Source organism: Gobio gobio (genome assembly GCF_949357685.1).
Source record: "Gobio gobio genome assembly, chromosome: 24".
In the NCBI taxonomy this organism is placed as follows: domain Eukaryota; kingdom Metazoa; phylum Chordata; class Actinopteri; order Cypriniformes; family Gobionidae; genus Gobio; species Gobio gobio.
This window is the reverse complement of record NC_137120.1, coordinates 32,421,568-32,438,617: the sequence shown is the minus strand read 5'-3', so window position 1 is coordinate 32,438,617 and position 17,050 is coordinate 32,421,568. Positions and strand designations below refer to the sequence as shown.

At 40.8% G+C, this 17,050-nt stretch overlaps 1 protein-coding gene across 1 annotated transcript; it reads left to right on the top strand.

Annotated features, from left to right (window-relative positions):
• The first annotated feature begins 8,728 nt into the window (after positions 1 to 8,728).
• Positions 8,729 to 11,155, top strand: LOC307121004 (granzyme B(G,H)-like). Its single transcript, XM_079808371.1, has 5 exons — positions 8,729 to 9,678; positions 9,782 to 9,932; positions 10,052 to 10,190; positions 10,590 to 10,838; positions 10,924 to 11,155. The coding sequence occupies exons 1-5, from the start codon at positions 9,552 to 9,554 to the stop codon at positions 11,068 to 11,070; spliced, it is 813 nt and encodes a 270-aa protein (XP_079664497.1). The 5' UTR covers positions 8,729 to 9,551; the 3' UTR covers positions 11,071 to 11,155.
• Positions 11,156 to 17,050: the final 5,895 nt, after the last annotated feature.

Here is a 17,050-nt window from a genome sequence, read left to right as displayed (position 1 = left end):
AAAGGTGGATTGGGCTGCCCTAATTTTAAATGGTATCATTGGTCCTTTATCCTGCTCTCGATTGCGAAATGGTTTAATCCAGAATCACAGTCTTCATGGAAGCAAATAGAAAAAGAACGCATTTCGCCAATTCGTTTGCAAGATTTTTTATTTTCAGGCCTACCACACAGGAAGTGGTCATTATATTATGGTCCTATACTTTCCTACACTCTCCAAATATTTAAAAATATAGAAGCCTGTTTTTCATCTAAAATAATATGGCACACTCAGACCCCTATTTGGCACAATTTGAATTTACTTTCAGGCGGACAACCTTTTGTGCAGCCATCCTGGGCTAATAAAGGTATTCTAACCTTAAATGATATAAAAAGAAAGGGACCCACTTTATATTAGGTGGCCTTAACTACTATGTACTAACATTTTTATTAATCATTTAATACAATGCACGTATTGTGTACATACATGTTTTTACATTGTACTTACATTAAAAAAATACCTACATGTAATTGCATCTGTAATTAATTTCTGTAGTTACATTGTTAATTACACAGTTGACACTTCCCTTACACCTAACCCTACCCTTAAAATTACCCATAGCACCACACCTGTCCCTAACCTTACCCGTATTCCACCTAAATATCAGCAAAGGTGTTTTGCAATACAATTTGAACACAGTTAGTACATTGTACTTGTTTTTTGATGTAAGTACATAGTAGTTAAGGCCAATATAGGGCTAATATAAAGTGGGGCCAAGTAAAGGATTCAATCCTGGATTTTCGAGACTTAACTGAAAGATTTAACATCTCACATAACACCTTATTTCTATATTTTAAATTACGTGCCGCATTAAAGACCCATAAGGTACCATGGGGTACAAACCTTCAAACGCACCCGGTGGTGAACTGGATTTGCAATGCTCCAAGTAAAGGAAAGATTTCATTTTTTTATTTTTGCTTTTAAAATCTTAATGCAGATAATGTCCCTAAAGCCAGTGCTTGGTTATTGGATTTGAACACTTCTAGTAGAACTATTGAACTATATGGCACCGTGTTTGATATTTTTGTGTTTGTATGGGTATAATCCAACAGATGAGCTGAATTAAATCTTTATAGAATTGATCATGTCCTTATAGTAAGAAATTAGGTCTAAATTTACTCTCTGCTTAAGAGCAGGAAACTAAATTACTATAGATAACCCAATTTTATGGGAGGGGTGGAGACACAGTCACCCCTGAACCCTAATTGGCCAGAACCCATCCAGGGGATGGGCAAATATTCGAGTTTTAACCTAAGAACACGAACGAAGAATTCAGTTCAAGTCAGTTCACAGTTCAGTTCACAGTTCAGTTCTGTTCACAGCTAGTTCGCGGCCTGTTCAGAGCCAGCAGTTCGAGCCGGTTCAAGGCCTGTTTGTTCAGAGATGAGTTGAGCAGCAGTTTGACCAGAGTTGAGTTCTGAACGGAGAGCTCCCAGGAGACGATCTGACGATCGTGGCAGACCAAGATCAGAGAAAATGGGTTAAACAACGATTTCATTCAGGCTATCTGCTCTTCTCTCACTTTCCTTTCTTTTACTTAAAGGTCCCATGGCATGGCATTTTTCTATTATTTTATAGTGTTTCCTGAGGTGTACTTATATTGTTAGTATGATTTTTACATCATAAAATGTCATATTTTAGAAAAAAAAGGCATTTTGTCTATACTGCTGTTTGCCCTGTGGCTGACTGCCCTGTTTCTAGAGGCGTGTCTGCTGTGAGACTTCAGTAAAAACGCCCACTGTTGTGATTGGCTGACATCTTTGCATTTGAAATGAGCGGAGGGGCGTGGTTTAACGAGGTCTACGACGCACGAGCTGCTGCCAGAGAGACGGATGGACCTGAGTTCACTTCTCATCAGTTCTCTCAGCATGTCTCAGTTCAGGGTGAACTGTTGTAGTTACTAGAATATACTTCAGGTTATTAGTTTATTTCTAGTCGGAGGGGCTGTCACTCATGTCAGAAAGTTAGTAACTTTAGTAAATTATGGATCAGCGCTGACTCGAGACGCGAACCGTTTAGAACGATTCAGTCCGATTTGGTGAACTGGTTCGGTTCACTAAAAAGAACCGATTCAAAAGAATGATTCGTTCGCGAACCGGACATCACGGAGACGGAGCGATTGCTAACGAAGTTATTTATAGTAACTACTGAGTTGTGAGAGCGCTGTCTGTCAACGCGAGTTTATTGTGTTTGTATCTGAGAGTTCTGAATAAACACGAGTCCCAGTCACGCCGAGTCCGTCTTCATCATTATTCTACCAACTTTGTAACACATGCAATGTACCATTACAGCGAGATGAACGAGTTAGTAAGTTTGATTAAAGCATTATTTCTAGATATGTTCCAATCATATGAAAAGCGTCAGTGACCTGCTTGGACGTCAAACCAGGAGACTTCAGGATTGGCTAGTCTGGCCTGTCATTTTCTCAAAGGCAGAGAAAGACAGCCAGAACTCGGTTTTACATTTCTATCCACTTGGGGACAATATTCAGGCTAGGGGAACTCATATTAATGTTGAAATACCTCATAAAATGAAAATTTCATGCCATGGGACCTTTAAAGTTTATTTTCTCTCCGTTAAGTCTCGGGTTCTGTTAAGTTTCGCCGCAAAGTTGCTCAACGAGTCACTAACAGCACGCTTCAACTTCAAACAACGCCCACGAGACTTCCATCCAGCCAACACGCCACGTGATTGGCTTCCCAAGACGTCGATCCAGAGACACGACCAGACCTTCAGCGAATCAAAGACCCGGGAAAACCCCTGTCCAGCCAGGAAAAGGGAATCCCCCTTGTCAGACTACACACGAGACAAACGCAAGTAATACCTCTAGATTCCGAGCTGAACTGGTGCATTAGATCAAATGTAATAACCCTGCCTAAGAAACGATAGGAGGTTAAATTACTGATCAATGGTTTCTTCAGGTCATAAATGCATATATTGCTTGGGATTTCATAATTTAACTCTTAGAACTTATTCTTTTCCTCACCTTCTACCTTTCTGCAACGTGTGAATGTGCAAGTGCGTGTGTTTATGTTAGATATTAGTTTGATGTGTTAGAGTAATTAATAAAGTTCCGTTTGTATTCAAAGATAACTGTTCTTGTGTTATGTGCTTATGAATTTAATGTCTTGAACTGCCAATCTAAGTTACCTGGCTGTTAAATAGTGTTTCACTATTGTTCGGATATTAATATCCGCTGCAGAGTTGATATTTACGGCCCGTTCAAATGAACGCTGGAAGAGTCATTTGCTCGGCTGTAAAATAGACTCTCAAAATTCCCTATGAATTCATTAATTCATTCATTTGAGCAAAATAGACCTGTTTCCCTTTAACAGAGTCCCCTCTAAGTTCTTACATATCGGTGGACGAATAAGTTAAGGTGTAAACATTAATTCTGAATTATTTATAAATGATAGAGTAATTCGAGTCTCTTTCATTTTAATTAAATTCCCCGTTGAGTTATTATTTTATCTTACTCATAGTCGCTACAGATGGATTTGAATATATATTTAAAAAAATCTCAAAGACTTTTTATTATGAAGTTTTAGATAATTATTTTGTTAGAAATAGTGATTTAAAGTGTTAGTTTCTGCATTATGATGATGATAATAATAATAATAATAATAATAATAATAATAATAATAATAATAATTATGTATACAGTGTGTGAGTTTCTGTGAGTGAGTGGATGTGTCAATGTCACACTCTTGATGACTTTTTCCAGCATTGTGGCAGATTTGTAGATTGTTCACACAAAAATTCTGTAAATTTGAATGTTTTTGCAGATTTTCCATTCTTTTCCTATGGTGGTCACTTAGCATGCTCGATTACATTTTTGTGTGTGTTCACAGTCCTAATGCCATAAAAGTCCTCAAGTTTCATATAGCATTCTAAAAGACTGTGCTTTTTAAAAATTCCAAATGTGGTTCATAGGGTCAGTGGTTCATAGGTGTGTGTGTATGTGTATGTGGATGTGTCAATATCACACTCTTGATGTTTTAGAGTGTCACCCCTTTACTGCTGTTTACTTTTTTCAGCATTGTGGCCATTTTGTAGATTGTACACACAAATATTTGATGAATTTTTGTGTTTTTGCCGATTTCCCATTCATTTCCTATGGTCGGTCATTTATGACCAAAGACAGTGAGCGCTACTTTTTTTTTTTTTACGACCAATTAGCATGCGAGAATCATGACCCACATTTTTTGTGTGTGTTTACATACCTAATGCTAGAAAACTCACCAAGTTTCATATAATTTCAATGAAGCTGTGATTTTTTACATTTCAAAAAACAAAATATTCCGGTCAGAAATGACTGAAGAGCACCAGAGGGTTAAAATCTACTTAACTCTTTCCCCACCATTGACTGAATTTTCCAGCTATCCATGTTTTCACTATTACGGTACGGGGTGCTATTACACATATTCTAGTACAGAATCTCTGTATCAAAACACAGAAGAAGAAGCTGAAAGAAGAGATAGAAGGGCCCTGTCCCAAATGGCACCCTAAACCCTCACGGTCTTCCTCGGAGTCCGCACTTTCACGGCGTAATGCCGCTTTGACTGCCAGGAAGAAGTCCGCTGCGCAACCCGCACCTGTGTGGGCTCGGCAGAAGTGCGCAACGAGGGCGCATATCGACCTCGCAAGCACCCTTCTGAGACCTAAAATGACAAATGGGACACACTGCGGTCTCGTGGACTTAACGGACATGTGCACGCAGCGGCCATTGTAAGTCCACAAGACCGAAAGTGCACATGAAGTGTGCCATTTCGGACAGGGCCAAGATGGCTCACGCAAATGTAAAATACGCAATCATCAAACATTAAACAGCATAAATTAAAACTGCCTAATGTTACCGAATGAAATGTCGAACCCATGAAGAGGAAACGACTCAAACGAAGAGAAAATGAATCAAAACATGGCTAATACAGTAAAAGAAAATAAGATGATATTTTTTTTTACCCAAACAGGAAGAAATTATTAAACTATGTCAAATATTTGCAAACGGTCAAAAAAATAACAGACTTTAACCCTTAAACGCATACCTCAGGTCTTTAGTGACCTGGTACGTCATTCACTACCCTGCTCCTTATTGATTTTTTAAATTTAGATGTCAACCTTCTTAGTATTCCTACTTCCTACAGCCCCTACGTCATTGTACCCAGCCAATGTTGACAGCCAAATGCATTTACGAATGCGTTCGTCCTTCAGATTGGTTTGCGGCAATCGACCTGAAGGACGCGTACTTTCATGTCTCCATTCTCCCTCAACATAGGCCATTTCTACGGTTTACATTCGAGGAGCAGGCATACCAGTACACAGTTCTCCCATTCGGGTTAGCTCTGTCTCCTCGCGTCTTCACGAAGGTCGTCGAGGCAGCCCTTGTGCCGCTCAGGCAACACAGGGTTTGCATCCTGAACTATCTCGACAACTGGCTGATACTAACTCACTCTCGAGATCATGGTTTGCGAACACAGAGACTTAGTTCGCCGGCACATCGCCCGTCTGGGCCTTCGAGTCAACTGGGAGAAGAGCAAACTCTCCCCCATGCAGAGGATCTCTTTTCTCTGAATAGATGTCAACTTGGTCGCCATGTACGCGCAGCTTACGAGTGAGCACGCTCAGTCACTGTTGACTTGTCTTGTCAATTCGGGGGCAAGATTATGGTACCACTGAAATTATATCAGAGGCTCCTGGGGCATATGGCATCCGCAGCCGCAGTAACGCTGCTCGGTTTGCTTCATATGTGACCATATGTGATTGAGTCCCGAGATGGGCATGGCAACCAGGCACGCTCTGGGACAGGCACCTTATGGCACTGTGTCCTGACCTGTGGAGCCTACAAGTGTGGGCCCTGGACGGGACGCGGAAGGTTTGAGTACCCTACCACCTCAGGTGGTGGCTACCATTACTTCCACTAGGGCCTTGTCTAGGAGACAGGCCTATGCGTTGAAGTGGAACCTCTTCATCACCTGGTGCTCTTCTTGCCGAGAAGACCCCAGGTAATTCCCTATCAGGTCCGTGCTCTCCTTCCTCCTAGAAGGATTGGATCGAAGTCTGTCTCCTACCACCCTTGCGGTCTAGGTGGCTGCATTATTGGCGCACCATGACCTTGTGGACTCAAAACGGTGGGTCAGCGCTACCTGGTCAGCAGGTTCCTTAGAGGTGCGAGGAGGATAAACCCTCCTCGTTCTCTACAGATGCCCTGTCGGGACCTCGCAGTGGTTCTTTCTGCCCTGCAGAGAGCTCCCTTTGAGCCTTTGCAGTCCATTGAGGTTAAGTTCTTGTCTATGAAGACAGCGCTCTTGATTGCATTGGCCTCCATCAAGAGGTTAAGGGACCTGCATGCATTTTCAGTTGACGAAGCGTGCCTGGAATTCGGGCCGGCCATCTCTCACGTGATCCTGAGACCCCGACCTGGATAAGTGCCCAAGGTTCCCACCACTCCTTTTAGGGACCAGGTGGTGAACCAGCAAACATGCTGCCCCTGGATGAGGCAGACCCAGCCTTGGCACTGCTCTGTCCAGTACTTGCCCCTTGCGGTTACATAGACAAGATGCAGTGTTTCAGGACCTCAGACCAGCTCTTTGTCTGTTACGAAGAGCAGCAGAAAGTGAAGGCTCTCTCCAAGCAGAGGTTGTCTCACTGGATCATGGACACTATTGTCCTGGCATACCAGGTTCAGGGACTGTCATGCCCTCTTAGGGGTTAGAGCACACTCCACCAGTAGTGTGGCTTCTTCTTGGGCTTTAGTGCATGTCACCTCGCTGAGACATATGCAGAGCTGCAGGCTGGGCGACACCCAACACTTTTTGTGAGATTCTTTAATCTCTTTGTAGAGCCAGTGTCCTCTCGTGTACTTGCTCCAAATGGCCAGTAATGGACAGGCTCAGGTGTCATCGCTGGCGGCGCCATTCCACTCCATGGACTGGATGCATGCGCTATTTTTTACTCAGGTGAGTTTCTCAGTAAGCCCTGAGTTCCTCCAGCACTGTTGATGCCGACACCATAGTGCATGCCCTCCTGGTCAGCCCTCGTGTTTGGCTAGGTGCCTCCATGTGTCATGGTTCCCCCATTGGGCAACCCCTGCATGTGTATTTCCACGGTAAATCTCTCCGAGCACGTGTCTTTCCTTGGCAAGACACCTTGCCACCCCTGGTGTTTAAATATTCCACCCTGATGGCTGGATACCTCATTGTTTTTTCCATATGCAGTCCGCTTCGGGTCATATGTGTATTCGTAAGTCCTCCCTTCGGGCAGACATTGCTTAGCATATTTTCCATGTGGAATACGCTTCCCAGTATACCTTGGTTTTTGCGTTGAGCCTTGCCCCTTTTTCGTGCTAAAACTCATGTCAGGGAGCTCAGGAGTTTCAATGAATTTCCACTTCCACCGCGAGAGTCTTAAAATTGAATTAAATGGCGCTAATCCAAAATAATACACTGGTATAGTCAAAACTGTTTTCATTTTTAACACTCAAAAACACTAAATGCAGTTACATGCACACGTCCACATCTTATGTATTATATGTTGTCGTTTTAAATTTTTAACAGATGTTGCAGAAAACAAGAAATAACACAAATTAAAGTTGCAAGCAGCGATGAAAGGGCCCTCGCACATGCACCGCCACCCGGTGGCCTCAGGAAAACAGTGAATAGTGGGCAACATGCATTTAAGCGGGTAAAATAGGAGAAATATGTCAAACTCACTTCAATGTGCCACACTTCCTTCTGCCAGCAGGTGGCACTTTGACTATAACTGAATATTGGCATGTAGTTGTCCTCAGGTCAGGACTTTTTTCAAACGTGAAGTTTGGGGCAGATCGGACGTTGTATGCCTGAGCTACAACAGCTTCCTGTTTCGTGGCCTTAATCGCATACATTAGCACTTAGCCAAGTGTTGCATGATTGAATGTGTTTCTAGCATGTTTGGTACTTCATGGCGTATTTAAATGAGTTTCTGGGAGTGAATTACATTGTAAAGCATGCCATTTCCTGTTGCCAGCAGGTGGCGCTATGATTAACTGAATATTGGCATGTAGATGTGTTTAGGTCAGGAATCTTATCAAACATGTGAAGTTTGGGGCAGATCAGAAATTGTATGTCCGAGTTACAACAACTTCCTGTTTCATAGCGAAACATTGAAATTTGTCAGGCTACCACGGACAAGCCCTTCAAGGAAAACTCAAGATCTTCGCAATATAACATCGCTAAGGCCTTTAGATTAGACTGTGCAAATATGATGTCGATCTATTTAAATCTCTAGGAGGAGTTCGTTAAAGTACGACGTCTCAAAATATCTCACTTCCTGTTGGGTTTTTAGATTTTGCACCCAGGGTCTTTTTTGTAGGTATTGGGCTATTACATGTGTGTACCGAATCTCATACTCATGTGGGAGCACAGTTGAAATGTTGTAGGTGGTGCTATGGAGCCATTTTGCCACGCCTAATTCTGAAACTCATATGTAGATGTCTTCAGGCCAGGACTCTTATCAAACATGTGAAGTTCGGGGCAGGTTGGACATTGTATGCCTGAATTACAACAGCTTCCTTTGTCATGGCGAAACATCAGACTTTGTCAGGCCGCCACGGACACGCCCATCAGCGAAAACACAAGATCTTCACAATTTAACATCGCTAAGGCCTTTAGATTAGACTGACCAAACATGATGTTGTTCTGGTTAAATCTCAATGAGGAGTTAATCACAATGTAAAACAAGGCATTTCCTGTTGCCCACAGGTGGCGCTATGACTGTAACTGAATATTGACATGTAGATGTCTTCAGGCCAGGACTCTAATAAAACATGTGAAGTTTGGGGCAGATCGGACATTGTATGGCCGAGTTACAACAACTTCCTATTTTATGGCGAAACATAGAACTTTGTGAGACCGCCACGGACACGCCCTCCAGGGAAAACTCAAGATCTTCACAATTTAACATCACGAAGGCCTTTAGATTAGACTGACCAAATATGATGTTGATCTGATTAAATCTCTAGGAGGAGTTTGTTAAAGTACGACGTCTGGAAAATTGCAAAAACTGCAACATTTTTGCAGAGAAAATTCAAAATATCTCACTTCCTGTTGGGTTTTTAGATTTTGCACCCAGGGTCTTTTTTGTAGGTATTGGGCTATTACATGTGTGTACCGAATCTCATACTCATACGTGAAACGTAGCTCGAACAGCGCTTAATTTAAATTTTATAGGTGGCGCTATCGAGCCATTTTGGCACGCCAAATTCTGAAACCGATATCAGACGTACCTTTTTGCCACTTCTGACGCGTGTGCAAAGTTTCATGAGTTTTCGAGTGTGTTTAGGCCCTCAAAAATGTGATTCATTTGGGAGAAGAATAAAAATAGGCTGAGCAAATACAATAGGGTCCTCACACCATCGGTGCTCGGGCCCTAATAATGTCTTCTTACTAAAGGTGTCTCTGACACCTCAATGAAAGAATAAAAGTGTTAAATATAGATATATATGTGTTTGTGTGTGTGTGTGACTTTTGGGCTGCTCAATGTCTCCACCCATTATATTTAAACAGCGTTTTATCATGAGAACTCACTTAATATCTTCTTTCATCATGACCATCATCATCTCTCTGCTCCTGCTGACCTCTCTGCTGCCACACCTGACCTTCACTGGTGAGATTGATTATATTGAACAATATTTAATAGGTATGCCCTAAATAAGTTGACTGACAGAACTATCTCTCTCTCTCTCTCTCTCTCTCTCTCTCTCTCTCAGCTCATGTGAATGTGGGTATAGTGAACGGCAGGGAAGCCAAACCCCACTCCAGACCTTATATGGTTTCTATTCAATTGAATGGGGAACATATCTGTGGTGGATTCCTGATTTCTAATGAAATGGTCTTGACTGCTGCACATTGTTGGGACAGGTAAGAGCTTGTTTAGTGTGAAATGCAATGTTAAGTTAAAATGGACTTTTAACGACTGCAGTGCAACCATACAGTATTGTATGACATAAATTCACATTTCCAATATGCTCTATCAACAGAAGAGATATTCTGACGGTTGTTGTTGGTGCTCATGACTTAAGGAAAAGCAAGAGATCAGATCGTATCGGAGTGATGTCCTACATCCCGCATCCAAACTATAAATCCGATCCAATTCGGAATGACATCATGCTTTTGAAGGTAACAACCTGTAATACTTTTAGTTGTTCAAAATAATATCTTGTCTGGAAACAGTAGCACAAACCATTAATCTCTATAGCATTTTCTTACTTTAAAAAGTACTGAAGGGATTTAAATAATTTCTTTGGAAATGGCCAAGTGCCTCTTTGAGTGTTTCCTACATTATTTATTTATTGCTCTGTGTAGAAACAATAATGGGGCAAAAAGGTAGAAAACCTGAACAATTATTAAATCATTTTTGTGGCTGTTAAACACAGCAGAAAATAAAGAGGCAAATAAAAAAACTCAGCTTGGCCTTTACGGCTTCTGTACTAAGCTAAAAAACAACTGTATAATCCAATGAATATCAGTCTTATAAAAGATTGTTTATTGAAAATGATTTAATTTTTTTAATTACAGCTAAAGAAAAAAGTCAAACTAAACAACAAAGTTAGACTGATATCTTTACCAAAGGACAGAGACATTAAAGCAGGTACTCGCTGTATTGTTGCCGGCTGGGGAAGACTGAAGACTAATGGCCAAGTGAGCAATCTTCTAATGGAGGCAAACACGACCATAAAAAATCAGGCAGAGTGTCAGCATAGTTGGAATTTTATTTACTTGGCCTCACAGATGATCTGTGCATATGGCGCTGGTGGATCCTGCAGCGTATGTACAAAAGATAATTCACAGTCTTTATGGTAATGTACAAACCGGTTTCACTAGTGACGTGTTGATCTATGTTTCTTAACAGGGGGATTCAGGAGGTCCTTTGGTTTGTGGAGACACTGCAGTTGGTGTCACATCTTTCAGATGCCCTCTTCGCTGTAATTCACCTGAGCGTCCTAATGTGTATACTAAGATTTCAGCATATCTTCAATGGTTCCTTGAACAAATCTGAAATGTTAAGTGTCTACATGTAACCTAATAAAGGTTTTTTTAATTCGTCCATAAACCTTCTTTAAATAAACATATCATATGGCAAGCATCAATTATGCTTCAAGTGTTCTCATTGTCACAACCAAATGTGACCCTGGATCAATAAGGGTCAATTTTTTTTATTATTGAGATGTATGCATCATATGTAAGCTTTCCATTGGTGTATGTTTTGTTAGGATTTGTCCGAGATACTATTTGAAAACTATTTGAAATTCTGGAATCTGAGGCAGATTAATCTACTACCATCAAGAACTCATACATAACACCTATCTTTTCCACTTCATTGCAAAATAAGACCTACATGAAGCTGTGAAAGAGGAAGTACAAGCACTATTAAGGGGCTAAACCTGCTCACTTTACATTAAATACCATCATCGACACTGAAGAGAACTTCAGCACTCCAGAGAAACCTTCCCAGAACAGCATCACTGTGCTTTTGCTAGTCACCCTACCACCATATCTTCTATTGTATTATTTCTTCTACATTATGTGCACTTTTAATGTGAATTAATTGCATTTTTAGCATTGCTATCACTACGCTCAATGACTTGATCTGAAGGAACATTTGGTCTATATCTCATTTAACCAACCTACACTAATTTCTCTCTCAGCATCTGTGAAAGTGGGTATAGTGAACGACACAGAAGCCAGACCTCATTCAAGTTCCTACATGCTTTCACTTGGTGTGACTGCTTTCAGAATGACACATACTATGATAGTACCCGACCACAACTTCTAGGGAGTAAGGCAAATATAGTTTGAACCCAAAATGGATTTTTAGATAAACTAAAGCTAAAGTTGGGCTAATTTTTGTAACTTTACAATGGAAGCATTATTACAAAGCATGTTGTTAGATCTGCTGGTAGTAAGCACGACACCATATGTAGCTTTGTAGTTCTCGTATTTTATTCTGAACAGCAACTTCACATGTTCACACTAAACCAACTCTTCTTCTTCTCCCTTACTCTAACTCTTTCTCCCGCCTACTACCCAGCGTCTCTAGAGGCAGCATAAGGAATTACATTGTGAGACACAACACATGTTAAAGGGTTAGTTCACCCAAAAATGAAAATTAGCCCATGATTTACTCACCCTCAAGTCATCCTAGGTGTATATGACGTTCTTCTTTCAGACGAATAAAATCGAAGTTATATAAAAAAAAAATGTGTATAACGGCAGTGAATTGTTGTTTTTGAAGTCCAAGTGCATCCATACAACATATTACTGCTCCACAAGGCCTTCTGGAGCGAAGTGACGCGTTTGCAAGAAAAATATCCATATTTAAAGTAAATTATCTAGTTTCCATCAGATAGCCTTCCGTATTAAACTTACAGAAAAAGTGTAGTGCCTCTCGCAGTTCAAAATGCTTACGCTACATAGCGTCTGACGACATTGCACGGCAGTTACGTTTTTTTCCGATCTGGTGGAAGCTAGATATTTTACTTTATAAAGTTTTAAATATGGATATTTTTCTTACACAAACGCACCACTTCGCTTCAGCCTTTATTAACCCCCCGGAGCCGTGTGGAGCAGTTATATGATAGATAGATGCACTTTTATGGACTTCAAAAACAACAATTCACTGCCATTATAAAGTTTGGAAGAGCCAGGACTTTTTTAATATAACTCAGATTTTATTCGTCTGAAATAAGAATGTCATATACACCTAGGATGACTTGAGGGTGAGTAAATCATGGGCTAATTTTCATTTTTGGGTGAACTAACACTTTAGTACAATTGTGGTTGTAAATGCATTAAAAAATATGGCTGTAAATGCATATTGTTATAGGTCAGGCCTAAAATGCGAAACTCAGTTTTGAACAGCCCTTATTTACTGCCCTTAGTTTGTCCCCGTCTTGACAGAGGTGAGAAGCTGACAGCTGTGGTTGGAGCTCATGATCACAATCATGCTTCTAGCCGCATGGATGTCAAGTTTTACCACATCCACCCTGTGTATGAATCTAAAAGTCTGCTAAATGACATCATGCTACTTGATTTTACAATAAAACAATGTACTAAAAATGTTGAGTAAGAGAAAATTATCCTTAATTGTACTTATCCCCATAGGCTTTGTTCACATTGTGCACAAATCCAATTTGGTTTCAAATCTGATTTATAGGACTGACATTAATTCAGTGACGTCAATATCTAGTGTATCTACACTGTTTGTCATAGTAATGATTTTACTATGGTATTATTACTTCTTAAGAAACAATAGGCCTACTTTTACTTAAGTACAATACTCTTTCCACCACAGATTACAACACATCAAAACACTTTAAGACAGACTTAAAATGCTCTTGTGGAACTCGAGTAAAATTTTCTGATGCATTCTATCCCAATCTTCCGTTGCTAATTTCAAAACGTCATTTCAGAATCAAAATGGAGGCTAGAGCCTTTGACATGCAGTCATTAGAGAGAGGGTGTGAGAGAGAGTGTGTGTGTGTGAGAGAGAGAGAGAGAGAGAGAGAGAGAGAGAGAGAGAGAGGTGACATTATCACCTTGTTACTCAGAAATGCCATGTAGTTTTTCAGTAACACTTTACAATAACAGTACATGAATAATCATGCATTAATACATGAATTAATGATTAATTCAATATGAACTCATGATTAGTGAAGATATGAACTAATCATGAACAAATGAGGAGCTATCATGAACTAAGACAGGAGTCATAAGGATTCATGCATGAATAACAGCAGCATTAATACATGTTATGTTTGATAATTAATGCATTAATTAACATGTATGGGTAAACTAAATCAAACAGGCTTTCTAAGAATGAATAACAAATATTTTGACTTTGAAATACATTTTAAAATGTATTATTGTAATAATTTAAACAATTTTTATCAGAAGCTTCATCATAAATATTAATGAAAGCCACAGGAATAGTTTTTCATTACTTTCACTGATCACCCTTATCAAACATAGAAAATACTAAATCTGCTATATTTTATCTCAAAAGGTCTCTGTTTTGTGATATTCTCTTTCCCATCAAACTAAACCTACCGTGACTTATAACAGTTTCTGAGAAATCAGTTCCCAAAAAATAACCAAACAGGAAACATGCAGTAAAGTCAGGAAGTGAGGGATCGTCTGCTGGGATCCGTACAGTTCTCTCTCCACCCAGACACAGGCCGTGATGATACTGTACCTCCATTCTCTTAACTGGGCTGAATACTAGTTATACTAGTTACATGTGTATTTGATAGTAAGTTTATGATAAATCATGAGCTGAATTTGGTAAGTAGTTAACAGTGAATGAATCATGATGTGCCCCCTCAAGTAAAGTCATGACACAATGATGCATTAACAAGCCATGAGTTGATGTTAGTGTATGGTTAGTTAAAGGGTTAGTTCACCCAAAAATGAAAATTCTGTCATTAATTACTTACCCTCATGTCGTTCGACACCCGTCAGACCTCCGTTCATCTTCGGAACAGAAATGAAGATATTTTAGTTGAAATCTGATGGCTCTGAAAGGCCTCCATTGGCTCAATGGCACGTTACACTCTCAAGACCCTTAAAAGGTACTAAAGACGTCGTTACAAAGTCCATCTCACTACAGTGGTTCTAAAATAACTTTATGAATCGGCGACAATAGTTTTTGTGCGCAAAAAAACCCTAAATAACGACTTACATAGTGATGACGATTTCAAAACAAGGCATCATGAAGCTTGAAGCTATGAATCAGTGAGCTGAATGATGATTCGGATCGCGTGTCAAACCGCCAAACTACTGAAATTTTGCGATTCAAACCGCTGATTCGACTCGCTGATTCATAACGCTTCGAAGCTTCATGATGCCTTGTTTTGAAATCGTCATCACTATGTAAGTTGTTATTTAGGGTTTTTTTGCGCACAAAAACTATTGTCGCCGATTCATAAAGTTATTTTAGAACCACTGTAGTGAGATGGACTTTGTAACGACGTCTTTAGTACCTTTTAAGGGTCTTGAGAGCAGAGGCGTAGCAAGCTTTTCCAAAGTGTGGGGGATGGATGTGGTTTGTTTGTTACAGTTTTTCTCGATTGTTTACACATATTTTCTGAAAGCATGCCTCATATTCTCATGAACTCTACACACAAATCCAAAAACACACACACAATGGGCAAAACCCCTCAATTCTCCTGCAAAATGCAACGTTACATTCAAAACAATGTTATTTCTTTTCAAAATGGAAATTTGTTTTCAAATGACACACACAAACCATCATATGAATAGACATTTATAAGAACCAGTTGAACAATGATGTGCTCAATGTAAAACACTATGATGAATGGAAAACACTTCTTCTCCTTTCATCATAATGACTTAGGTCTTTTTTGGTTCAGTGTTACACTTACAACAGACAGTACATACATAAGTGTGTTGTAAAATATTTGAGAATATTGTTTTCATACTCAGAACACACAAATACACGGTAACAAATATATTTCATTTTTCCCACAAAAACAATGTACACAGTGTACACCCCAACCATCACAAAGCTGCACATACAGTGGTCTACATACAAAACAACAGAAGAATTTACTGTACAGTTACAGTAAAAAAAAAAAAGATTTAACTATGCTGCATCCTCTCTTCGGTTTCTCACCTGTTGCCCTTTGATGCTAAAGCTCTGTTTGCTAATTGTAAAACTGCGTGACAGGTGTTTGCCCATGTGAAGAGTCAGTGTGTATATTTGAATGGCAGTGTGTTCCTTGTGAAAACAAGAGATTTTCTGCATGAAAACTGTGCCAAATGCAGAGAATTGTGTTTAGTGTTTTGAACAAAGTGTGTTTCAGAACTGAAATTTGAGTGTAAAGCAGGAATTGTGCTTGTAGTTTAGCAGAATTGGTTCAGGGGGTTGGTGCATGAGTTACATGTTGTGGTCATTGTGTCTCAAGGACCAGTATTTGTGTGTAAACAATTGAGAAAAACTGTAACAATAAAAACGATGAATACAATGACAGAAGGGTACAAAAGGTATAACATATGTATATATATATATATATATATTATACATACCTCGGTTCCCTTTCAAGGGAACTCGCGCTGCGTCTCCGCTGTGGGAACGCCCCTGCGTGATTGCGTCGTGAAGCACGTATGTCATCAGTCCAACAGAGAGACGGAACGTCATAGGCGGGTGACGTCATAGACCCGGAAACTATAAAGCACACTGGCAAACACACGCCGTTAGCTTCTGTTGCCTTCAACAAGCGCTCTGTGTCACTCTGTCCCTTGTCATTCTGTGTTGTGTCTTAGTTCAGACTTTTTTGTTTTCAAGTCGCACTCACACTCACATTTATAAGAGAGAAACAAAGCTAAGGCAAGCGAACAACAGTTCAGACAGTGTGTTCCTCCCTGCTCACGCTACATTACGAGCGGGGATACACACTTGATGTGTGTTGTTTGTCTGGGCGAGCAGCATGCGCAGTCGGCTCTCGAGGGTGCCGGCTGCGAGCATTGTGAGGCGCTGCCTCTTCGCGTGCTGCGATCCCGCCGGGCGCTCTTCGAGGAGGGCGTCCCGGTTCGCGCTCCCCATGGCACGGGTCCCGCTGCTGCTGAGGCTCAGCGACGACTTATGTCGTGGGGTTCGCAAAAGGATCTGTCAGAGGGGATGGAGACGGGCCCCGCCCTATCTCAGATTACATATTGACTGGCCACCAGAACAATATGAGCGAGCTGTCGTAAAAAGCAGACTCGACGAGCGCTTTCTCCCCGCGCGCTCTGTTCAGCCTCCACGTAGGAGTCTGCCGTTTTTCCCGGACCTCCATACCGAGGTGTCGAGGTCTTAGAAGCGGCCCGTGTCTGCACGTATTTTCACCCCGCACACTTCCGTGTACAGCAACATCGCGGGGTTGAAAAGACACGGTTATGGTCAGATGCCCCAGGTTGAGCAGACGCTCGCGAGCCATCTCTCACCCGAGTCTGCGTCTGCCATAAAGGCTCCGACTTTG